At 44.0% G+C, this 26116-nt stretch overlaps 1 protein-coding gene across 17 annotated transcripts in view; it reads right to left on the bottom strand.

Moving 5' to 3' along the window:
* Window positions 1–26116, bottom strand: part of LOC147881334 (chromatin remodeling protein EBS-like) — a 97176-nt gene that overhangs the window by 57619 nt on the left and 13441 nt on the right. For all 17 annotated transcript variants that reach the window (XR_015544012.1, XR_015544013.1, XR_015544014.1 and 14 more), the window contains exon 4: window positions 7621–7855. Coding sequence is in view for 12 of the 17 variants with exons in the window: in XM_087402455.1 (XP_087258581.1) it covers window positions 7621–7855 (235 nt within the window). In the remaining 5 variants the exon portion in view is untranslated. The remainder of the gene's footprint in view (window positions 1–7620; window positions 7856–26116) is intronic.

The following is a 26116-nucleotide window of genomic DNA, read 5'->3' as shown; positions in this document are numbered from 1 at the left end:
GTAACCCCTCAAAGACATCCTCTGAAGAAGAAGGCATTTGAAATTCAGCCTGAGTGTGAGCTGAATTTTCAGCAAATATCACATCTCTACTGACAATGATCTTGCGTGTAGCAGGATTGTAGAGACGGTACCCCTTGCTTTCTGCACTGTACCCAACAAATATGCACTTAATGGCTTTATCTGACAACTTGTGCTAAAATCAACTGGCACATGAGCATAAGCAAGGCATCCAAAGACTCGGAAATGATCCACTGAAGGCTTTCTCCCATTCCAGACCTCATAGGGAGTTTTTGTTTTTAAAGCCTTAGTGGGAGCCTGATTCAAAATATAATTGGCACACATCAGACCCTCAAGCCAAAATTTGTGAGGCATGTGTTTACTTTTCAGCATACATCTGTCCATCTCCATGAGAGTTATATTTTTCCTCTCAGCTTTGCCATTTTGCTGAGGGGTCAGCCTCACTGTGAGCTGATGCACAATACCCTTGCCTTTCAGAAAAGCATCAAAATCTGCAGACAAGTATTCCCCACCTCTATCTGTGCGCAATGTCTAGATTTTGAGTCCGGTTTCATTCTCAACCATGGCTGAAAAGTGTTTAAACACCATGAACACTTCTGATTTGCGCTTCAGCCCAAAGACCCAAGTGAAATTGGAGAAATCATCAATAAAGGTAACGAAGTAGAGATGACCACCCAATGATGGAGTCCTCATGGGACCACAGACATCACTCTGTATAAGCTGTAATTTGCGGACAGCTTTAACTGAACCATCGTTTTTGAAGGGGAATCTATGCATCTTGCCTAAAATGCACCCTTCACTGGCATGTGGAGGAGGTATCTCAAGAGGTGGCAATGCATCAACCATAGAATGCTTCTGAAGTGTCATCAAGCTGTTGTAATGCATGTGGCCATATTGGGCATGCCATAATTCTGCATTCTGCATGGCAGCAGTAGGGGTAGAAACTGCAAGAGCATGGGCTACTCTTTTCTCAAAAAGATCAAGCTGAAAAAGCCCACGCAGCAGAGTACCAGATAATCTTAAGGCATAATCATCTTCCCTGTCTCAGACAGCACATTTGTCATCCTCAAAGATGACCTGAAATCCAGCTCTGTTAAGAGTGGACACTGAAAGAAGAATTTTTGTAATACCAGGCACATATAAGACATCTGAAAGTCTGAAAATTGAGCCATCAATGGCAGTAAGCTCAACATCTCCTGTGCCACGTACTGAATATGATGAGTTATTGGCACAAGTGACTTTCTTACCAACGGGAGGTGGATGCAAGGAAGTAAAAAGACACTTCCTAGAAGTGATGTGCTTGGATGCACCGCTGTCAGAATACCAAGTGTTCAGTGTTTCATTGACACTGAAAGCAGATGCATCCGTAGAAGAGTCATAACTGCAAGTCAAAAATGCATATGTATCATCATTACAAGTGGTTGTACTATCCCGAGCATCTGGAGCAGCCAGCCTAGAATCTGAAATGCAAGATAAAAAGGCATAATCCTGTCCAACAAAGTTGGCTACAGCATCCCCACTGTCAGATGCATGAGGAGCTGAATCTGAAACAGCCATACCGGAGCTGTTTTTCTTCTCTTTTGCAAGCCTTTTCCTGCATTCTGCTATGTGATGACCTGGCTTTTTGCAGTAGTGACAAAAACCCTTCTTCTTGGGCTTACTTGCATCACTTTTAGCCTTTTGTGAAGGCTGTCCTGACCCACTGGAAGGCTGATTTACTGATGTCTTTGCCTGTCCCTTTGTTTTTTATTTAAACTTTGAGAGCATAGCTTGTTCACCTGCACGTGAAGCCAAGTTTTTCCTGCTCTGCTCTTCCTGAAGCAGAAGTCCTATCAACTCATGAAAAGTGAGAGGATTTGCACCCCCCCTCAATGATAAGTTCAGCGAGGTATAAAAGCTGAGATAAGACTCAGGAAGAGAATTCAGAGTGGTTGTAATCATCTCTGAATCAAGAATAATCTCATCTATGTTTAATAATTGCTCTCTGAGATCCTGTAGCTTTGTGAGGTGGACTGACATGGAGTCACCCTCTTCCATATGTGTATTACATAACTCTCTTTTCAAGAAAGATACCCTTGCATCGTTCCGGGCTGCATACATGCTTTCTAAAATATCCCACACTGCCTTCGAGATCTTACACGACCGGATATGCGAAATGATAAATCTTTTCACTGAAAGAGAGATGCATGACAGAGCTAAGGCATCCCGTGAATCCCATCTCTTCTGCTCTGGAGTAGTGGCTATAGCTGCACCAACAACTTGTTCTGCAGCTGCACCCTGTGCACGACCTCTTCCACCTCCTTGCTGAGGAGGGGTATTAGGTGCCATACCTGCTGGTCGGATCTCACCCCCATTCACATAATCCCATAAATTGCGAGAAATCAAAATGTTGCGTACCATAAAACTCCAGAGGGAGTAGTTGGTACCATCCAACTTGTCTTCCTGTGAAAGACCACCGAACTGGAAGTCATTCTCATTTTGTTGGGCCATATCTGAGAAAGAGATTTAAGCAGATACAAAACTGAATTCCCTTACTGGGAATGAAATGCACAACTCCCAAAAAACACAGCCAAGCACCGGCTGTAAATGCAACTCAGATTTCTGTACTTGCACTGTCAAAAATCTGTCCAAGCGTCAAAAACTCTCCAAAATCTGCCAAAAGTGCTGCAAAACACTTCAAGAAAGGCAGTATGGACTGAAATCTCCAAAAATTGCTCTCCCAACACAAAAGCCCCAAAAGAGGCCCGAAATTTCAACCAGAAAGGGGCAAATTGATCAAAAGCCCCAAATGTTGCCAGAATTGAGCTGTGTCTGCAAAAGCCCCAAATTTCACTGCCAAAGTGCAATGTAATTACAAAATCCCCAAATTTCTACAAGAAATTGTACTGCAGAATCAAAAGCCCCAAAATTCGAGCTTGAAATTGCAACCAGAAAGGGGCAAAAGCTCATAAAGCCCCAAATTCTGCAATTTCAGCAAAAAGCCCCAAATTTCAGACCGAATCTGCAATGTTTGCTCCAAGTGCAGCCCCAAATTTCTTCAACAAAAATTGATTGCAATGTCTGCAACAAACAGGATGCCCCGAATTCTTCCCAAAAAAACTGAGCCAAACAATGGCTATCTGCAAACAATGCCTGCCAAAAAACTAATTGCTCGAGTACCTGCAGAAATAAAAATCTGCACAGAAGGCCTGCAACAGAAGTGTACGGACACTTTCAATCTTCAATGAGCTGACAGTACGGCATTATCAGTGTACGGTCTTGTACGAAATTCGTACGTTGTACGGATGACTGTACGAAGGTACGGAGTACGAACGACTAGAGCTGTACGGAGTACAGACAACAGCGCCACACGTGTTGCAGATCTGTACGACGCAGGAACTGTACGGACCGTCAGTCCGTACGGGTGTGCGATCGTTGCTTGCAAAAAAGGTACGGTGGTACGGACGGCGTTGGTACGTACGGGGCTGTACAGCAATGAGCTGTACAGCCGTACAATCGCACGGTACTTCGAGACTGCAGGTACGGATGCACTTCGAGACTGTAGGTACGAAAGGTACGGATGCAACAAGTACGGTACGGCGGGGTACGATATGGAAGGTACGGACGTGCAGAGTACAAATTCCGTACAGTCGTACGGACTGTACGGGCAATCGTTTGACTACTTCGAGCAGGTACGGACGAGATGTAGCAGCAGGAGCGTGGGCTGTAGGCTAGAGCTGAACGGGGAAGGAGCAAGGAGCAGGATCAATTGCTCTAATACCAAATGTGATAGAATGCGGAGAGAGAAAGAGCAAGAGAGTGAGAGCTTGAGAGCTGAAAGCTTGAGAGCTGAGTTGCAATACAACTCAAAGAGTGAGAGATAAGGTTTTGTCCTAGTGACAAAACCTTAGTAGTCACTAACCATAGTTAGTGAACTAACTGCGGTTAGGGGGAAAAACCTCTTAAAGAGGGAAAAGTGCCCCTAACTAGCTTATTAAATTACATTGGTCACTACTGAATTATATCTATAATTCTAACACTAAGTGCCAATAACTAAAGCTACATGGCACATACCAAGGCCCAGAGGGCATCAATACGACCGGAAGAAGATGGCCTACATTCCCATCATTCAGCCCTCTTTCACACCACACCCATACACCCTTTAATGGCCACATGAACCAATCAAACTCCTGGGACCATATTCTCCTAGAGATACACTATATCATGGCAAACAGATAAAATCATTCTGATAGAGAAGTGGTCTGCTTTAATTATTTTTGGGTGTTATGCTGGAAAGCAAGGCTCAAGAGCTGGCTACTTTTTGACATGTACTGCCTGGAAACTAGCTTGTGGTGTAAAGGATCCCCTCTTCTTGGAGGGTTATGGAAAGCATAAGCTCATAAGGAATCGAGAGCCTTCTTTGGTGTGGCCCTTCCCGACAAAATAGATGAAGAGAAAACTGCAACAAAAACTACTCTTGCACAAGATGAGAAGAGTTCGGTTACTCCTCAGCTCAAGAAAAAAAGGTCTCCAATCAAAGTCACAAGAAGGATTCCAAGCAAAGTGGCAAACCATTGAAAGGATAGCCTGTATGGCATTGTATATTTTACAAGATGGAAGTAGAATTGAATTGTGAGAACACTGTCATTTTGGAATGTCTTAGTTATGTTTATGTGTATTCGTGACAAAAACAATGTACATTTTGAAATAGAAATATATGTAGTACATTTCAAATATTTCAATGGTTGCATACAATGACTTCTTACGAATGAAAGATCCAAGTCATTGTTCATTGCAAAAAAAAATTGATACATTAAATGACACCTATTGATGAACAAGATTTAGCACTTAGCTTCTATCTACCCATTTGTGGTTTACAAATATCTTTGAGTGCCTCCACTGAGCATGTCTTTGTGTTGCATTTAAGTTCTCCAAGATCTGCCGCCTTCTTTCCTTTTGAGCCAATTTGAAAGCTAGCTTAACCTGTGATGTATTGACTTTCTTCTTGGCTTGAAGCCTTTGTAGCATTTCTTGATAGAACCATTGAAAGACTTCTTTCAAAGCATTTGCTTTCTGTTTTCCTCTAAAATGTTGTGTATGTCTAAAGAATGCATTCCGTGCCATGTAGTGTGATTTCTCCATTCCCTGCGTGGGTCATTGTTTTCTTGGGTGTAGCCATTGATGGCAGCCGTAGTGACAACAACGCACGGTGGGCTAGTAGTAGAGGCCATTGAGACACAGATAGCCACCATGTAGTCAGCCATTGCAGAAACTTCCAGGTGGGTGGATGTTGCGAAGCGAGAGCCTATAAGGCCACCGTTTCAGCCACCATTTTGAACACATTTGGATGAGAGAATCTTGTAATACTAACCAGTTTGTTGAGAATATGTTTCAGCTTATTGAGCAGGTTATTTTGAAGAGATTTCAGCAGCTTGGAGAAGAGGATTTTGAGCATGAAGAGATATTGAAGAGGCACTGCAGTGGCACTTCTGCATTTTGAATATTTAGCATCAGGAGGAGCCAGAACTTGAAGATGAGATTTAGGTTCCGAGTCAAAAGAGATCGTATACTATCAAGAAAAGACTATTTGCAAATTATGAAGAGTGATGCAAATGCAAAAGTAAAAGAGAAAAGCTTATGCAAGAGAAAGAGACAAGAGAGTATCCAGAAGAGGACTTCTGCCCATTCAAGCAAGAGGGAGTGTCATGACAAGAGAAATCACTAATCCGTGATTAGTAGACAATAGAACATTATTATATATTATACACCAATGATGTAACATGTAATTGTATTTATGATGAACACTGACCGAATTGTTATGGCGGTGGATCATCTGAGTAGATAGGGCTAGTTAAGCTGGAGCCACTGCTTCAGACAGCATCAAATTTGAAAATGTGGCACTTATTTTATTAATAAAGATGTACAACGACGTGTCTAAGTCCTAGGGGCAATAGCAAGGGAAGGGTGCATTAAGGTGCATTGAAGATGCATGGGTCATAGGCGAAGGGTAGGTGTAAATAGAAGATGGAACTTGAGTGATCTCAAGGGACATTAATGAAATGGTGTCACCCTTTCATTGTGAATCTCACGTAGCATTCTCTCTATTCACCTTGCATTCATCCATCATCCCTCTTTCACCTTGCATGTAGGTCGAAACGAGGGCACTCTTCCCCATTGGAGGGCCAATTGGCATTCAAGTTCTACATGTATCAGAGCAACAACAATCCACGACCAAGACGGGAAGGGAAAGAGAAGAAACAAGCAAGCGATAGAGCGGAAGCGTGCAGGACAGAGGACAAGCAATCAGTGCAGCGCAGAGGAAGAGTGCACGAAAGGGGGCGTACAAGCAGAGACAACACGTGCGGTCTCAAAAACATTATGAAAACAAATGGCTTGGAAGAAAGAAAGAAGAAAGAAATTTTATTAAAGTCTTCGGGAGACCGTGAAGGTCTATGAAACTAAAGATAACTAGTACAATGAGCATAACGGTGGCGGTCTCAAAATGGTCCGGCCAACCGTTTCTTCAAAAAAGTTATGAAGAACGGTGTGTCTAGTCCTGGTGCAAAAAATGTGTATCTATCTCCAGATGATACAAAAAATGGCACAAAAAAATGGAGCAGAAGGGGGGAGATACAAATATATATATATATATATATATATATATATATATATATATATATATATATGCCTGTGGTGATCGTCAGAGGCAAATCATAGAGGGCCCGTCAAATGGGAGGTCGAAAAAACCCTGCGATGGATGATTGGCCTCTGACGTATGTGCATTGGTGGGCATATGGGCCAGACGCCACACATGGGGCCTCTGGTACATTTTTTTCTCAAAATTGTTTTTGTGGAAACGTCTCTTGGGGCCAGAGAGATCCATGCCCCCAAAACAATTTTGGGAAAAAATGGCCCGAAGGCCCTATGGGTGCATTGGAGCGCATATGGGCCTCCAAGAAGACCGAACCCTCTCTAGGCTCTTGACTTAATCCTCTGCGAACATTTGTGAGCATAGTAGCTCCAAATTGGAAGGCACATATCCACCAAGCTAGTTGCTTAAGAATGAAGGAAGTAGCCTAGTGTCTTTGCCACAAAAATAAATAGGAAGGGGGCTAGAGGGCAGCCCAGTTGCACTAAGCAAGAGAGGAGGAGGAGAATGAAATTATTTAAAGCTAGAGCAACAGAATAGCTATCTACTATCCTGTCACTTTTCAAAGCCTATTTCACATTCAACTATTATATATTACACCTTGCATTCTTTATATGTAACTTGTGCGAGAATCCCATTCGTAAAAGCTTAAGGCTGAATGTATGTACAGAAGTTGCATTCCCACAGATTTTCTTTGGGAATGGAGACAGACACAGGTGCAGTGTAGGCCTTGGTTTCTGCCCTACGGCCCCAATTCTCTGTTCTTCCTATTGAAACTTGTCAACTTTCACAGTATTTTACACCATCAAGCCACTAAATATTCACATCTTGCAAACTTTCAGAGGCTTTTTTACCATCCGACCATTAGTGGAAGAATAAAACTTAACTGTATAAATGTTTCTCAGATGAAGCAACTGATTAAAACAATGGTAAAAGAGGAGGAAAAGAATAGATGAAAACCAGATAGACCATACCTTTGGTTCTGGAGGTGGGAAAACTCTGTGAGAATTTCGGGACTTCTTGTCCCCATCTTGTGAGCTACAGTCAGGTATACTGGTAGGCCATACCTTGGACTCTGCAGGAGGGGAACTTCTGTGAACATTGTGAGAATTCTTGTCCCCATCTTGTGAGCTGTAACAATCTGGACAGTAAAAGTGTTCCATTTTTTTAACTTGTTCCGGGCTCAGATTCATGCAGGTAGGATGGAACCTGCAAAATAAGAAACTTGCATTGAGGATAACAACATTTCACAAAATACACATGAACATGGCAAACACAACAAGGCCACACAAAAATTGAAGTAACCAACCAATCCCTAATGTATCTGCAACCGACCAATCTATTACGCAATGAGGGGCATAGATCTGACATTAAAGCCAAACATGCCCGCTCATCCCACAAAAAGCATGGCCAAGTCTACAACAGGAACTTGGATATTTCTTTTGAGAAGGATGCTGTCAAGGCAATAAGCCCACGATCATAGGGCACATGACTGAAAAGAAATGCATTATTTCGCAGAGATCAGCACCGACATGAAATACAAATACTTGCAGATACATTATTTCACAGGGGATATGACTGAAAAGCCCACAATTCATTTACTTCGAAAAGGATGCTGTCAAGGCAATAAGCCCACAATCATAGGGAACATGACTGAAAAGCAATGCATTATCTCGCAGAGATCAGCACCAACTGTCATGAAAAACAAATACTTGCCAATACATTATTTCATGGGGGATATGACTCAAAAGCAATGCATTATTTTGCAGAGATCAGCACCCATACTGTCATGAAACACTTGCCATGTCTCAAACAACCATTCACCTCCTTGCATATGCACACACATGCACAGTGAACACACCCATGTATGAGAGCATGCATACGTGCATGCATGTACACCAATGAGACACACTAATACAGGACACTCTAGGCAGGGATGATGGAAAATGCAGGACACTCTAGGCAGCCATGATGCTTTCTCATTACTGACTGTTGGCTGCAGTTCATGCAGAATCTCCTACCAAGGGCTTTCTCCTTCCCTGTACCAGAATCCATGCCTCAGCCGTTCTGACCCAATCCTTAAGGAGCTGACTCTACATTTGGGATTCTCATGATAGGACTGTACTGCCCCCTCCTGTTGAAGAATAAACCTAAACTTGACGTCATAGATTTATTGCTTGCATGTGCCTGAAATCCCTTTGTGTACCTTCAACCAAGTCTTTGTACCTTGTGGCTTTAAAACAGTCCATACTCCCTGTGAGAATCCTGCTCCTAATGCACTGAGATTTCATTGGCTGTTCCCAGTGTCTCAAGAAACGCTTCTAGATTTTGCCAGGCAAAACGCCTAGAAACGAATTTAAATTTGTATTTTTAATTATCTCCAAATTTTCTCTCTCTGTGTGAAAAGAGCTCTCAGATACACACATACACACTGAGCACTCTCAAAAGAGTCAAAAAAAGTAACAGTCTAGCACCAGGGCGTTTCACCCAATGCATTAGCGTTTCGGCCGTTTCAGCAAAACAATTCGCCTAGAAACATTTCTGCACGTTTCGCCTAGGCGAAATGCGTTTTCTAGTTACACTAGTTGTTCCTAATCCCCCTTTTAGAAAAGAATTTCATCCAATTGCACTCACAATCATCTAAAAATGCAAGTTGCATTGTGAAAATTTTAAAAACTTTTGTAATCCACCAGGTCAGTGCTTTGTTAGCCCATCTGCATGAAATTCTATGACGATTTTACCTTGACCAAATATATGTTGCATTTGCAAGAGTAAAAATGTAAGTGATCAATAGCATAGTGTTAAGCACAAAAATGTTAAGCACTATCTCTACTTCCCCTCTTGATGATCACGGGAGTAGCACCGATAATCACCTCCCAGCCATATCTCACTAAGGCTAACGAGCAGACAGAGATCTTCGTTCGTCAAAATCAACGTGAATAATACCCTTCTCATCTCTCTCTAGCCTCAGCAAGCCCCAATTCCCTAGATAGATCTCGATGCCACATGTCATCCATATAGGGCCTTGCTAATGTAACATTCCACCCCTCTCTTGGGATGGATTAATTCCTTTGCCCCTAGGCACAATCATTGCACTAGGCCCTTGGCCTTAGATCTACCTAGTCTGGTGCTATCAGCCCTCACCTAGGACCTCGACATTCAATCCCTCCCGATCATTTACATGAAGCGCAAACACATATATTACAGAGATAGATCCTTTAAAGGGAAATGTCGACTAATTCTTCCGAGGTCATGCTACCTCGACTAGAGCGTAACAATCGTTCCCTCTTCAGACATCAGCGTCCTCGATGATAAAATCTGGGAACGCTCTCCGCAACTGATATACGGATTCCCAGGTAGCTTCGGATAGAGGCTGACCATGCCATGCAACCAACACCGTGGGTATCTTCCGATTTCGTATTTGCATTGTTCCTCGGTCCAGGATTCTTGTTGGTTTGCGCCTTGCAATATCCTCTATCTCCTGAAACAAAACCACACCTTCAATTAGTGAGTCACCTGTATGCAAAAATTTCTTTAAGCGCGAAACATGAAAAACCGGGTGCACCTTACACCCCTGTGGCAATTCTAATTTATAGGCTACACTGCCTATTCTCTTTAGAATTAACCACGGCCCACAGTATCGAGGTGATAACTTAGCACACTCTCCTGAAGTCAACGACTTCGAGTGCGAAGGAACTCTGAGAAAAACTTTTTCTCCTTCCTTAAATACTCTTATAGACCGGTTTTCATCCATATACACCTTGGCTCTATCCATAGCCTAGCGGATATTAGCTCTCGCAAATGCTAGCATCTCCCGCATCTGAACTACAAAGTTCGCGGCACTAGGCACTTTCTGAGGTATTCCAACTATAGTTGGATTTGCTGGTCTATAACCATAGTTCAGTTCAAACGGACTGAACCCGGTAGAGGAATGTTTTCTATCATTGTAGGCAAACTCCAACAATGGCAACCACTTGTCCCACGTATGTTGCCTCAATGACACATATGCCCTCAGCATATCTCTAAAGTCTGGTTGACTCTCTCCGTCTGACCATCCGTCTCAGGATGATCCCCACTACTCATTCCCAACTCAGTCCTCAGTGTCTCAAATACCGCCGTCCAAAAATGACCGGTAAACCTGACGTCTCGGTCTGACACTATGGATCTAGGCAATCCATGCAGACGAAATATATGTCTAATAAACAAATCCGCCACTTGCGGGGCACTAACAGACTCTCTAATCGGAATGAAGTGAGCCATCTTGGTTAGACGATCAACCACCACAAGGATAGAATCATACCCTCCTTGCGTTGTAGGCAGCCCTACAATAAAGTCCATGGAAATGCTCTCCCACTTACTTAGTGGTATTTCCAAGGGCTGTAAAAGTCCGAGAGGCTTCACCCGCTCGGCCTTACTTACCTGACACGAGAAACACCGTGTCACATATTCATGAATATGCTTTTTCATCTTTGGCCAAAAGAAATCTCGTTTCACGAGATCATATGTCTTCTCGACTCCTGGATGTCCCGCACACGGGCTATCATGGCACTGTCGAATGACTCTCTGCCTGAGATCATTCTGACTAGGTACTACAACCTTGCCATTTCTTTTCAGCATACCATTACTTATGGTATATCTTGCATAAGTTTGGCCTTTTCTGGATGCCAGGTCATCTTTTTCACTTTCCCCGGGTTTTAACACATGAGCCTTAGGCCATAAGCTCTGGACAAACTCGTCCACTTTTTGAGTTTCTTTAATCTTGATCATTAGAGCACTCTCTAATACCGTGAAACTCAGGTTGTGCACAATGCGAGACAACGCATCAGCAACCTTATTATCTTTTCCTCTTCGGTACCAAATCGTTAAATTAAACTCCTGCATGAGCTCTGCCCACCTAGCTTGGCGGTCCCTCAAGTCAGGCTGTTTACAAAAATGTTTCAGAGTATCATGATCCACATCCACATAAAACTCTGAACCATACAAATAATGCCTCCATGTTTTCAAAGCATGGATAACAGCATACAACTCCAATTCATGAGTTGGCCAATTCCTTTGAGAGGGAGAAAGCTTCTTGCTTTCAAAGGCTACTGGCCTTCCCTCTTGAAGGAGAACTGCTCCTACCACAATGCCACTTGCATCGGTTTCTAGGAACAACGGTTTCTGGGGATCAACTATTTTTAACACCGGTCCTGTGACCACAACTTGTTTTATGGTGTTAAAACTTTCTTGTTGATTCTGTTCCCAAATAAATGGTACTTTATCCGAGGTCAGATCAGTCAATGGCGATACTATTCCGGAATATCCTTTGATATGCCTTCTATAAAACTGGATAAATCCCAAGAATGATCGCAACGCGGTCAGACTCTGAGGGATTGGCCAAGTTAGTATCGCAGCCACTTTCTTCGGATCCATTTCTACCCCCTGTGGAGTAATTATGAATCCTAAATATTCAAGCCTAACCATACACAGTATAGTTTTCTTTTTATTTACATAAAGACTGGCTTTCCTCAAAGTACTGAACACTACTCTTAAGTGTTCACGATGCTCAGTAATACTTTTGCTGAATATCAGGATATCGTCAATAAAATGTACTACGAACTTTCCGATATACGGACGTAGTAAATCGTTCATAAGCATGACGAAGGTCGCTGGAGCATTGGTAAGTCCGAAGGGCATTACCAAAAACTCATAATGACCAAACCTGCTTCTGAAAGCGGTTTTATGCACATCCTCAGCTCTAATCCGGATTTGATGGTAGCCACACTTAAGATCTATCTTACTGAAAATCACGGCTCCATGTAATGCATCTAGTAAATCATCAATCCGAGCCATCGGATACCTGTGCTTAACAGTGATATTATTAAATGCTCTGTAATCTATACAGAGGCGAAACGTATCATCCTTTTTCTTCTTTAATATCACTGGTGAAGCAAAAGGTCAGAAACTTGGTTGAATCTGCCCCAACTTGAGGTATTCTTCCAGTTGTCTACGCACCTCCGCCTCTTTAGTAAAACTCATTCTATAGGGAGGTATATTTACAGGTTCTGCCCCCGGGATCAGTTCTATCTTATGCTGAACTTTCCGCTCTGGAGGTAACCCATAAGGTAGTTCATCCCTAAAACATTCAGAGAACTCCTCTGTTATAAGATTAGCCAGCTTGGCCATCTCACCACTTTGCGTAACATCAATGCTAGCCAAAGAATCATCAACCGGCTCTACCGATGGTGTGCAAAGGAATAAAAACTCTTATTGAGCTTTTCGGATTTCCATCACGGAAACCAACGGTCCCTGAGGTATATCTTTTTCACCTCGCAAGACATAAAGCACATCATTCATCTCTAATTGATATACGTGCTTTTTCCAATCAATGGCCGGATTCTTCTTAGAATGCCACGCCATACCCAGGGCTATATCCGCATGAGCAAGCTTGGTCATTTCAAAATCAAGCTTCTCAGCATAGTCCTGAATCCGAAGTTGCAACTGGGTAACCCTTTGGTCCCATACTTCAATTGAACTTCCATCTGCCATCCTGACTGTATACGCATAGTCAGATGGACTTGTCTTCAATTTCAGCCTCTTCACGAGCTTGGAGTTAATCACATTGTGAGTTGACGCCGAGTCAAACAACACAATGACATCATGATTAGCCACTTGCCCTTTCATTTTAATTAACTCCGTATCATTAAAGGCTATATACCCCGTTGCTGCGAGCTTAGATAGGATGTTATCAGGTGCACTCGTCACTAACTTAGCAACAGACACACATAACAAACAAGGTACTAACCTCTGAGAAGATCCCGCTAGCTGAATCTGCATCTCTTCCGCTCTGGGACTTCCCTGCATCTCCACGTCGCACTCTGAGATCACCATCTCAGCCATCCGACGATCTTTATTACGTGGACAATCCTTCCACTGATGAGGTGAAGGCAACCAAAACATAAACCTTCTCTCCTCGCTTTTTCCCTTTGTTCTGGGTTCAAGGGAGACTTAGACCAAGCCAGAGCTGCCATTGGGGTTACTTTCCTCTTCACTCCAATGGTGGTACTTGGTTTAGGAGTTTCAGCCGGTCTCGCCTGCTTGGCTTGACCACTCGGCTGCGAACCACTCCCTCTACTAGCCCACTTCTTCTTAAACCCAGATTTCTTCGGATACCCATACTGGGTTCCGACCTGTGCAAACCCACTTGGCTTGCTGCCCTTGGCATCCTCGTAGTTCAGGGCTATAGCTATTGCATCATCTAACGTGTTCGCGTACTTAGCCCGAACTTCCATTTTTATTCGATCATTCAATCCAAATATGAAATCTTTCACTTGAATTGATTGAGGCAGGGGTTCGTTAACCTTCATTACACTCTCTCGAAACTTATCAGTGTATTCTGCCACTGATAAATTTCTCTGACGAAGGTTCCTATATTGATCCCAAGCCCGGGATGCTTCGTCAGAAGATAAGAAGTGTTTCCTGAACTCTCTTTTAAACCCCTCCCAGGTAGTGGATGCTATACCATCTTTTTGTTGTTTAATCCACCACCGATCCGCTGCCTCACTAAACATGTGGGTGGCCTCACGGATCTTTTTGATTTCACAAATGGCGAACGCCTCGTCCCATTTGTGTAACCAGGTCTCAATGACATCGGAGCTACGGTCGTTCATCCGACCAGAATACTTTTCCGGTCTGTAATTTGCAATATTTGGCACTTTAGCCTTCCTAGGCTCGACCGTATGGACACTAGACTCCAGTTCCATTGGAGCCTTTCCCTTCTCTTCTCGAGAAGGTCTGGCAGACATACTCTGTATCGCTCTCCTAAGTTCGGATTACCCTGCATTGGCCTGTAATTGCTGCGCTAACAACTGTTGCAAGGCATCCTCCAGCAATGCAATCCTGTCGGATAAAGTGTGAGCTACTGGGCGCGATCCCTGCTGGGTCGGCCAGACTCCTGATTCACCAGGGTCCCTCCTGGAAGCCCCTTCTTCTGCTTCCATTCCGTTCTATGGGTGGTTTGTTTTGTTTTGATTTTGTTTTGATTTGGGGTTTTTTTTTTTTTTTGAAATTAAAACCACCACTAGCCAACTGTATTTACAAGCTGACACAATTCAGTGTACCAACAGTCTGACACAATTCCCTATACTAGGGAATTCCTGCAATCCCACATGCGCACTGACTAGGCATTTGATACATGCATAACCCAAACAGCGCTTTTCCCTATACTAGGGAATTTCCTGCAAACTGACTCTGATCGAAGCACACATGCATACACACAGGCATAGTAACCGTAGACTCCGCTATACAGAAACAACAAACTGTATAACCAAACTGAAATCTTATAGCGAAGGAAAGTTTGATGCTCCCTGGAAGCTCCACGCAATCCGAGTCCCCGAAGGCTGCAGCCTCCACGTATGATCTGCTTGCAACTGATACAATCTTTATTTTCCTTCACTTCTGTTTGGAATGTGTCGCATCCTGAGAGAGGTCTGCGTGATCTTTGACGAAACCAATAGGTTGTTCGTCAACCTATCATCTACCTTGGCTAGCCTTACGCTCAACCTGGTTCCCAAGGTTTGCTGGATCGTCACTCCGGTCACTAGTTACGAACAGATTGCTGGCGTTGCAGATCGTTGCACATATGCGTGCCAACGAAGCAGACCACGGCTAGCCAACCTACACTGCGTCATTTCTGGCATCGTGGCGATTTCCTGCTGTCCGTCGTCACGCCACATCCCTCACTGGTTCCGCTGTGATCGCGGAGCTCCAACAGCCCCAATTCAGAATCCCTCGTCAATCATAGACGATCTCCATATTCGTCGTATGCATGTATGGGACCTCCGTTAAAGTAGTCCAGCGCCCACGGTGCGTAGGCCAATCGTCCGTCAGCGCCTTTCCTTGGGCTTCCTATCGATCTGGTCAGCCACCAATTACCGATGTCAACAGACCATGCAGGAACCTTCCGCTCCAACCCAACGTCACCGACTCCGTGCCTCGCTCTTGCTCTCTACGACCTGCTGGTGTAGGCCTGCGCCAATCAGTTTGACGCTCACGTCCCTTGATCTCTCCACGAGCTCTCTCCACAAGGCTCTGATACCAAATGTTAAGCACTATCTCTACTTCCCCTCTTGATGATCACGGGAGTAGCACCGATAATCACCTCCCAGCCATATCTCACTAAGGCTAACGAGCAGACAGAGATCTTCGTTCATCAAAATCAACGTGAATAATACCCTTCTCATCTCTCTCTAGCCTCAGCAAGCCCCAATTCCCTAGATAGATCTAGATGCCACATGTCATCCATATAGGGCCTTGCTATTGTAACATTCCACCCCTCTCTTGGGATGGATTAATTCCTTTGCCCCTAGGCACAATCATTGCACTAGGCCCTTGGCCTTAGATCTGCCTAGTCTGGTGCTATCAGCCCTCACCTGGGACCTTGACATTCAATCCCTCCCGATCATTTACATGAAGCGCAAACACATATATTACAGAGATAGATCCTTTAAAGGGAAATGTCGACTGATTCTTCTGAGGTCATGCTACCTCGACTAGAGCGTAACACATAGCTGCTTTGCTAGCAACTTGACATTTTAGCCTGAAGCCCTACAGGGCTTTGGCTTCCCATATGCTTATTCCTTGAATCCTTTATTAGCATCCTTGGAAATAGAAAAGGGTCTACCAAACTTTATGGCCTTCCCATATCTGCTCCTTTGAGAACATGGACTTTTCATTTTCAAGTAAACTTTTGAGAGTTTATGGTCCCCATTACCTCTAACCCAATTCAGTGGGTTGTCCACCAAAAAGCCTTTGGGTGTCATGCTATTGAAAGGACTTGCTTGCTCAGCCAAGCCCGGACCCTTAGCACCATGACATCCCACACAATGGTCTACAAGAAGCTTGCAACCCATTATCTGATCTGAAGATAAAGATTAGGATCCATCTAGATGGCAAAGGGCATATGAAAAACTTATATATATCTAGATGAGGCCAAGAACATGCCCAAGCTCATCCTTTAAAAACGCAACACATAGGGCAATGTCAATCTCATGACAGCCACTCACAACGTTGAAAACCATAAAGACCATCATGCATAGCAGAGACTAGCTACTAGGACATTCCCACAAAAATTATTGGCGTTCAACGGTTGGTGTAGACCATAGTACAGACTTATGCTCTCACTCATACATATCCACAACACACACATGAGCATCCATTTAAACAAAGGTCTCGTAATTAAGTCTTTGTCAACGCTCTAGAGGTGAAGGGCAGACTCAACCATGGTCCATGACAAAGGCCATCACTAAACTAATATGGAAGACTATTGAAGGACTGAAATTTGAAGGGTGGTACTAGTAAAGAAAGCAATAGCTAAAGACGAAGCAAGAGTGTTCGTATATTGCAAAGTAGTAGAATTGAAGTGAAAGTACAAGCTCAGGAAAGCTGACCCTAAACCCTCGTCTAGTCAATTGATGGAGTTAGCTTAGTTAAAATGAGATAAAAATGACTAGAACTAGCCAGGCCTAAAAGGCCATACCAAGGAACTAAACCTAACAAACTCCCTCCATGGTATGGGTGAAGTACTCTGGAAAGATCGCAATGATACCCCAGGGCAGTTTTTTGTCACATGCAAGGACAACTTAGTGGAGGTTGCATTGATTTCACAGCTTGCAATGAAGAGCCATTGTGTCACAACAACGCCTTTGATAGCAAGCGTTGTACTACCATCAGGTGTGATTGCTATTGCGGCCCATCACCATTGGCAAGTGCATCAGCTGGATATCATACACACTTTCCTTCATTGAGACTTGCTGATTTTGATTTTATATGTTGATGATATGCTTTTAATTGGACCTTCCACTCAGCACATTGCAACCTTTAGGGCTGATTTACAGCAGTCTTTTGCAATGACAGATTTTGGCCATCTTCACTATTATCTTGGCATTAGGTTTTCTCATGGGGTATGATGATAAGTTAGTCCAAGTACATTGGACAGCTCCTACATGGGTTTCAATTTGAGAATGCTTGAAATATCTATGTCACACACGACTAGATCCTCAATATGTTGTTTCTTAGTTGAGCAGATTCATGAACAATATCAACACAACATCGTCAGGCTGTGAAGCGTCTGTCGCTACTTGAAATGCACCCAACATTGGGGCCTTTTTTATGGTCACAATTCTTCACTTACTCTGCATGCTTTTAGAGATAGTGAGTGGGGAGGACATTATACTTGGAGCTTCATGCATCTCTTGGTTTATAAAAAAGCAGCCTATCATTGCTACTTCCAATTGTGAAGCTGAGTACAAGGCAGCTTTTACAGCCACGGTGGAAGGAATGTGGCCATGGAAACTACTTGTAGATCTTGATCTTGGTCAGAGATCTCACACCATTTTCTACACTGATAGTCAGAGTGCTTTACCCATTGCATGCAGCCCAATGTTTTATGCACACACTTATCATTATGTCAGAGAGAGACTGTCTGCAAGGGACATTCATGTGTCTTATGTTCTGATGCAAGTTGTGCTTTAATGTATCTAACAATCATCTAGGGACTGTTTTTTGTTGACGTATGACAGTACTCTCTTCGGTCATTTCTTGATCTATGGTAGCCTGATCAAGATGAAGGAATTCAGGCTTAAAATCAGATTCTAATTGTGGCTCTAAATCAATTGCTTCTATGGCTGGGTTGGAGCCTGTACGGACTCATCAAAGTCTGAGGCAACCTACAACATCTCTGCTAGTAATAATCTTCCCAATACTTGGTTGGTATAACCGATAGCCTTTGCTTTCTGAGCAGTAACCAATGATGCATTTTTGTGAATAACCACACTTTTCGAGAATGCAAATGTGTGCAATGCATGCAGAATTTGAATGCCAATTGGCCCTCCAATGGGGAAGAGCGCCCTCGTGAGAGTACTTGTTTCTATTTCGACCTACATGCAAGGTGGGAGAGAGATGACGGATAAATGCAATGTGGTAGAGCCGAACTTAAATCTCATCTTCAAGTTCTGGTTCCTCTTGATGCTGAATATTCAAAATGCAGAAGTACCACTGCAGTGCCTCTTCAATATCTCTTCATGCTCAGAATCCTCTTATTAATACTTAGCTGCTGAAATCTCTTTACAGTAACCTGCTCAATAAGCTTAACCACATTCTCAACAAATTGGTCGGTATTAAAACGATTCTCTCACCCAAATGTTTTCATTGAACTAGGTAGACCTTGGCTATGGATGATTTTGCGATGGAGAGCTACTTAGTCTATAGAAACTATAGACCTTCAATCTCTTTTTCCAACTCTTCTATTTCAGCCCTATTTATCTTATTAGACGCTCTACACGGAGGAGAAAAATATTTATTCTCTGTCCATACTCTACAGTGAATATGCCTACTCTCTATTCAGTTCACACATCCATACACCAGTGTTGGCTGAATGGATAGCATTTACTCTTGGTTCTATGCTCATCGTAGAGTCTTGGGATGAGGAGGTAGAAGCCTCACCCTCCTGCTTGGATGCTCTGCCCTTCCCTTTTACAGAATTGGTTTTGACAATTTTGGCTAATAGAGTAGGACATTTATGCCATGGATGCCCTGGCTTATGTTTCTTACATCCGAAACATTTTCTCTCCTTAATTAGCTTTTTCTTCTCATCGTCAGTCATGGAAGGAAATGGTATCCATCCAGGACGTGATTGGCTGTTAACATTTTGTACAATAGCTTTCTCATTTCCTTTGTTGAAGGGTTTACGCGGATTCAATTTCCTCTCGGCTATTTCAGCCAGCTTAGTGAGGTCCTTAAGCGTGGTCGGGTTAAACATTTCAACCTCGTACCTTACTTTTGGGCTTAAGGCTGCTGAATACTTCTTTCTCCTATCTTCCTCACTCTTTTCGGGTAACTCTAGAGAGAGTTTCCAAAATCTGGCTGTAAAATCTGCATTACTCTCATTATCGAACTGCCTAAACCTCTCCCAACGAAAGGTTAGGTTCTCTTCATGCCTCGGTGGCATGAAAGTGGCTTTCAGTTGCTCCACAAACTTAGCCCATTCATGAATAGGCTCTTTTCCTATTTGTGACAAGGACCACCACATTAGAGCATCCTTCTGCAAATGCAATGTGGCAAGAGCAAGCTTCTCTTGCTCGGTCTTGTCTTGATGGGCAAAGTATAGCTCAAAATGACGAATCCAATGGAGGATTTTGTCAGCCTCCCTTGCCCCATCATATTTGGGGAACTCAATTCTCTCTCGCGGTTGGAATTTGGACCTCTTAAAAGGGGTACTCAACTCTTCATCCCCGAAGTTTAAAGTCCTCTTAGTTCCTAATCTTGTCATAATGGACTGCTCAATCATATTGCTAGGCTGAAAAATCAGCTTATCAACAGGAGTCTCCTCTCTTCCTCTTGCACTTGGATTATAATCCATGTGTACAGGGCTTTGAGTTGAAGGCATGAACTCATCACTTTGTTCTTGGCTGGTCTCATTTCTTCTTTCATTACCAAAGGAGAACTCCCTATCAAAAGGTTCTTGAAGGAGAGACTGTTGTAAATCTATTTGTGGGTTATTTGTGGGTTATCATACTCAAGATGTTTATAACTCTCACCTAATCCATCCTCTTCAAGAGGGGGTGAAGGTGTTCTTTCTCTCTCTCCTTGGGGTAATGGAGGAAAAGGAATAAGTTCATTGTTATATGTCCCTTCCCCTTCCATTCTTTCCTTTTAGTAATACAAGAGAGAAAATGTCTTGCTGTAATTTCAAAAAAAAAAAAGGTTTATTTTACAGCAAAAGTCAAGTGTTGTAGAGTTGGTGGTACTTATCTGACTCCCGCTTCGTTTGTGTTGAGAAGATACTTAAAATGACCTCCTTTCCCTTCTCTTTCAAGCTTTTCTTCTTGTATTTCTGCTGTAAACTGGTACGCTCCGTTTGGGCTACTTGTTTTGAGCGGATTAAAGCTCTAGATACCGTTATAGGGGGTACTTGATGGGTGGATCACCCCCTTAAAACCGTATTCCGATCCGACTTTCCGTTGGGGAGAACGGGGGATCCCTTTTCCTCATGATTTAAGGCTTTTAAGGGTACATTCACATTGGGGGGGGGGGGTTCACCCCGTGAGGACACCCCGTTCACAAGACCAAGAATTTTCAGAAAAATCCCTTGTCTCAGAACCTCGGAGATCGGTCAGTCGTGATCCTCTTCCGCAACTTCTCTTGCGACTTCAATCGTCCACAACTATCGTCCTCTTCTCGTCCCGCTTGTGGATTGTCACCGCTCTGATACCAAATGTGAATAACCACACTTTTCAAGAATGCAAATGTGTGCAATGCATGCAGAATTTGAATGCCGATTGGCCCTCCAATGGGGAAGAGCGCCCTCGTGAGATTACTTGTTTCTATTTCGACCTACATGCAAGGTGGGAGAGAGATGATGGATAAATGCAATGTGGGAGAGAGAATGCAACATGAGATTCACAATGAAAGGGTGATACCCTTTCATTAATGTCCCTTGAGATCACTCAAGTTCCATCTTCCCATTTACACCTACCCTTAGCCTATGACCCATGCATCTACCATTCAATGCACCTTAATGCACCCTTCCCTTCCTATTGTCCCTAGGACCTAGACACGTGTGTGCACATTTTTATTGATAGAATAAGTATCACATGTCCAAATTCGATGCCGTCTGAAGCTGTGACTCCAGCTCGACTAGTCCTATCTACTCAGATGATCCACCGCCATAACAATTCGGTCGGTGTCCATCATAAATACAAATACATGTTACACCATTGGCGTATAACATAATAATAATGTTTTAATGTCTACTAATCACATATTAGTGATTTCTCTTGTCATGACACATTTAAGTGCCTTGTTCTCAAGCTTATGTCGTAATTGTGATGGAACATGTGCATATGCACGACATTGAAACACTCACATATGTGAGATGGCCAACTTACAACCTGTCTTAACCTCATAGGAGATGATAGTCTTCAATGACCTGGTGGGTGACATGTTCAAGACATAATTGGCACACAGAATGGCATCCAACCAGAATTTATTGGGCAAAGCTTACCCTTCATCATGCACCGTGCCATCTTTATCAAGGTTCTATTCTTGAGTTCCGCAACCCCAATTTGTTCTGGTGTGTAGCTGTGCATGGAACAGTACATAGATGTATGATACCACGAGTGTTGGAGAGAGTATGTGTTGATGTGTTGTACTAGGAGTTATAGTAGTGGTTCTATGTGTGAGTGCCACATGCCACCTTGGGAGTTATCCCATATGTATTTGGTACTAGTGTGTGTGTGCCTAGTCTATAAAGGCTTGTACTTCACGTCACATTGGATGAATGAATGAACGCCTTTCCATTATGTCTTCATTTGACTATCATTTTCTCTCATCCTAGCCTCTCTCTCTCTCTCTCTCTCTCTCTCTCTCTCTCTCTCTCCACCATGTTGCCTTCATGGTATCAAAACATATATATACCTTTGTAAGACTAGAATAAGTCCAATCATACAAATTTAGAGTTTTTGTTGTTCTAAAGATCAAAAATCTACACAAAAAATAAAAGAGAAAATGAAAGAGAAGAAAAAAGAGGTAAACCAAAACTTTTATGAAAAGCAAAAGGAAGACATACTTAGCAAGCAAAGCAACACTTACGTCGTCATGAGTGCCCAAGCATAAGCAGCTATACTGGGTTTCTAAAGACCCGCGGAGTCTTTGGCTGCCATTCACGCTTTTTCCCACACCACCCGCTCCACTTGCCCACCACCCCCTCGAACCGTACCCTATAATAGTTGGTACGATGATGAGTGTAAGGCTTTAAGCCGTCAACTCAGATTCAAAACCAAAAACAGTCTTCCAAGCGTACCAAATATACTACGCGAATACCGTAGACTGGTACGGAGGAATAAACTAGACTTTGTTCGTCAGAACAAGGAGGAGCTACTGAACATTTTGTTTAGTAATAACTCTAAGGACTTCTGGGAGAGATTTCTAGACAGACGGTCCCCTCCGCCACTCACTGATCCTCAAATCTGGTTTGATTATGCACGCACACTTTATGACATCCCAAATCAGCCAATTGCTAACCTCACACATGCCTCGTCTCACATCTTGCATCCTCTTCACTAGAGAAGGGGTAAAGGATGCCATAATGAAACTTCATAATGGCCCAACGAAGGATCATGAGAGGCTATGCACTGAGTTTATTGCATATGGGATTAACCTCCTAGCCCAGAGGTGTTGGCATGCTCGTACAAAGAGATGGTTTGAGCGATTGAGGCTCCACATGGATAGACTACCTCCCTTGCAGTACAGCATGGATGCTCCATTTTCTCCCCTCTTATCACACGAGGTCAACCACGTTATCCGTGAGGATCCACTACAGCTACACACATTTCGAACCTGGTTGGGACCGAGTGAACTCCCAGTGAAGCTTAGCTTCTTCAGAGATCACTTCTTACACATCGCAACGGAGGGTTTCATTGACCCACCAGGATACACGCAGATTCACCTACCCCCTCGCTGAGGATCTCTCTTGGGTAGTTCCGGGTCTCTTCACACAGACTTCGCATCGAGAGCGACAAAGCAGAGCGACTACCCAAGGAGAGGCGCATATGCACACTGTGTGACATGTAGGAGGTTGAGACAGGAGGTTGAGACAGAGGAGCATTTCATCTTCAGGTATCCTGTGTACTATGAGATCTGAGGGCGTTTCCACTGTCTCTTTAGGGATAGTTATGGATTTTGGCATGTTTTCTCTCCTACCCAGACCAGCAATGTTTGGCAGGTTTCATTCATGAGGCACTTAGACACCGTGAGAGGATACTCCGAGCACGGAGACAAGAGCAGACTTCTTCCTCGGTTGATTCCTCTTAGAGCTCTATCACAGAGTTCTTTCAGCTAGATCACATGGACCCCCACGAGACGAGGCCTCGACATGACCGTGACCCGGAGCCTGTGACCCGACAACTCAGACAGAGGATTGACACACAGATCACACTTGGGGACATCCCCTCCTTGTTTAGAATCGGAGCCCGACCAACTGGGGTCACAGTAGCCCTTGTCAGACGCAGAGCTACGACCAGGAGAAGTGCCAGGACCGCACCTCTAAGTGGCCGACAACACTCTATTGCCGTCTTTATGCCTCCACTGCCTCATCCATCCTGATATCTTGGTGTTGCCAATGATGATGATGATATTGATGACGATGCTGAGATTTACATATAGTCGACCATCGACATGACTATGTTGTACTTAGAACTTAGTACTGCCATTCTGCATTTTTGCATTTTGCATTGGTATGGACGCTCGTATAGTAGCTCCACTACCACAACTTGTTGTATCAGGATTTTCATAGTCTCATAGACCCATCGGTCTTCCGAAGACTTTAATAAACTTTCTTTCTTTCTTTCTAGTCTAGCCAAAGCATTACGCCCTCGTTTGAGCCGTGTTTGGGCTGCATGTGTCATGGTGATGATGGGTCATTTGAAGACTGCTCCCAAATATGTGTACGACTGCACTATCTCCACTAGCTCACCACGATAGGTGAAACTAAGTTGGCGAATCACTGCTTGTGAGGTGTTGAAGATCAAAACCTTAGTTTTCCCAAGGTTGACCGTTAGGTCTCTCTCTCTGCAAAACACCTCTAATGCCTCCAGATCTCTTTGTAGCCCCTCCGTCGACGAGGATATAAGGACTATATCGTCAGCATATAACAATATTTGTATGAGGAGATCACCTAGTAATGAACCCTCACCCCCTAGGTGATCTATAAAAGATGAGATCTCATCAATGTAGAGTCCAAAGAGAGTCGGTGAGAGGACAGCCCTACTTCACCCCAATGGTGCTCTCGACCCAATCCGATAGACCACCTGGAACACGGACCCTACCTCTGACTGACTCATATAAGCTCATCGCACGCCAAATCAGCATATTTGGAATCTGCATCTCCTGTAGTCACATGACCATGTGGGATCGTGGAACAGTGTCGAAGGCCTTTCGAAAGTCTACGAAGCATGTGTAGACTCTCTGATGCTTGAACCTCGCCTCCTCAATGATAGCCCTCAGAGTGAAAATGTGGTCTAGAGTAGAGTGCTACCTCCTGAATCCTGCTTGCCCTAGTGCTCGCTGCCCCCCGTGCCTCTGTATGACAGCTGATCTCCCAATCATGAGGGTGCGATAGTTCTCGGTGTCCATGAGGTCTCCTGCTTTGTGTATTGGTACGATAGTGGTGGTGCTCCATGCTGGTGGAAAGCCGTGACAAACTGCAAGGTTCAACAAATGTGCAAGGATCGGTGCTAGAATCTCTTGCCCATGTGCGAAGTGCTTTGTCCGAAGGCCCTTGTGATCCTGTGCTTTCCGGTTGTGGAGCCGGCGAGGTGCAGCCCGCACATTCTGCGTAGTGAATAGATGACTAGTAGTGGGCCTGGGCATAGAGGACATGTTTGGTGGTGTCTGCCTCGGGACATCGTATAGGGAGCATGCATAAGAATGCCACACGCCCGGATCAGTGATGGGGATGGGTGGCTTCCTCGAAAGGAATCCCCATCCAGTGGTCAAGTCTCCCCCGTGATATGATTTGATGATCTCATCCATCCTGTGTGTGAGGAAGGCTCCTCTCTTGCGGCGTGTCAACCACTGAAATGATCATGTGTGCCTCATGTAACGTCGACTGACCCAAGGCTTGCCCTTGTGTGAGGTGGGCTCGCATCTCTCTGCACTCATCATCAAACCAAGGGTTTTGAGGCATCTTCCCATCTCGTACCCATGAAGATCGGGTCATAGTAAAGGATCTGGTGGCAACATCCTGTATCACTATGACAAGGGTGGCTGAGGCGTGGGCGAATCACCCTCCAATAGGGCCGGAAGCTCACTGGCTAAGTGACACACATACACTGGATCAAGGGCACGGTCAAAGTGGATTTGGGTATGGGTAGCGGTAGGCACTCTCCCTGTGACTGGTGTAGTAGCAAGAACATCAAAGGCCAGATATGAGTGGTCGGCTCCAAGTGAGGGAGGGAGTATAGTGAGGTCATGTATCCGTGAGACAAAAGCCAATGGACCCAATAGGTAGCCCACTGTGCTAGTCCCGCCTCCATGTGGGAAGCATGTGAACCCCTCACATGATGGCCATCTCTGAAGGCCATTGTAGATGATGAGGTCGTGGATAGCTCCCAACTCAAGCAGGTGTCGCTCGTATGATGTCACATGTGAAGTATCTACAGAAAGTCTCTGAGTCCCAAGCTCTACTGCATCTAACTCTGGCATCATGTGGGGGTCTCTCTCATATGTGAAGTCAAGTAAGCCCACTTGCCTATCCCTCGTCCTTGCATTGAAATCCCCTAGGAGGGTGTCTCCTTGTCTGGAGAACTCTATGATGTCATCATGTATCGTCTCATAAGCACTGTGTCCCTCTGTAGTGACATCATGGGCATATGATGACGTGTCTGGAGGAAAATAGCATACTGCAATGAAGATCGGTCGAGCATCTAGTAGCTG

The sequence above is a fragment of the Dipteris shenzhenensis genome, chromosome 31 (assembly GCF_047967505.1).
Source record: "Dipteris shenzhenensis isolate YYH24624 ecotype China chromosome 31, Dip_SZ_1.0, whole genome shotgun sequence".
Taxonomy (NCBI): domain Eukaryota; kingdom Viridiplantae; phylum Streptophyta; class Polypodiopsida; order Gleicheniales; family Dipteridaceae; genus Dipteris; species Dipteris shenzhenensis.
Note: the sequence above shows the minus strand (reverse complement) of the source record. Positions and strands in the feature narration are given on the sequence as shown.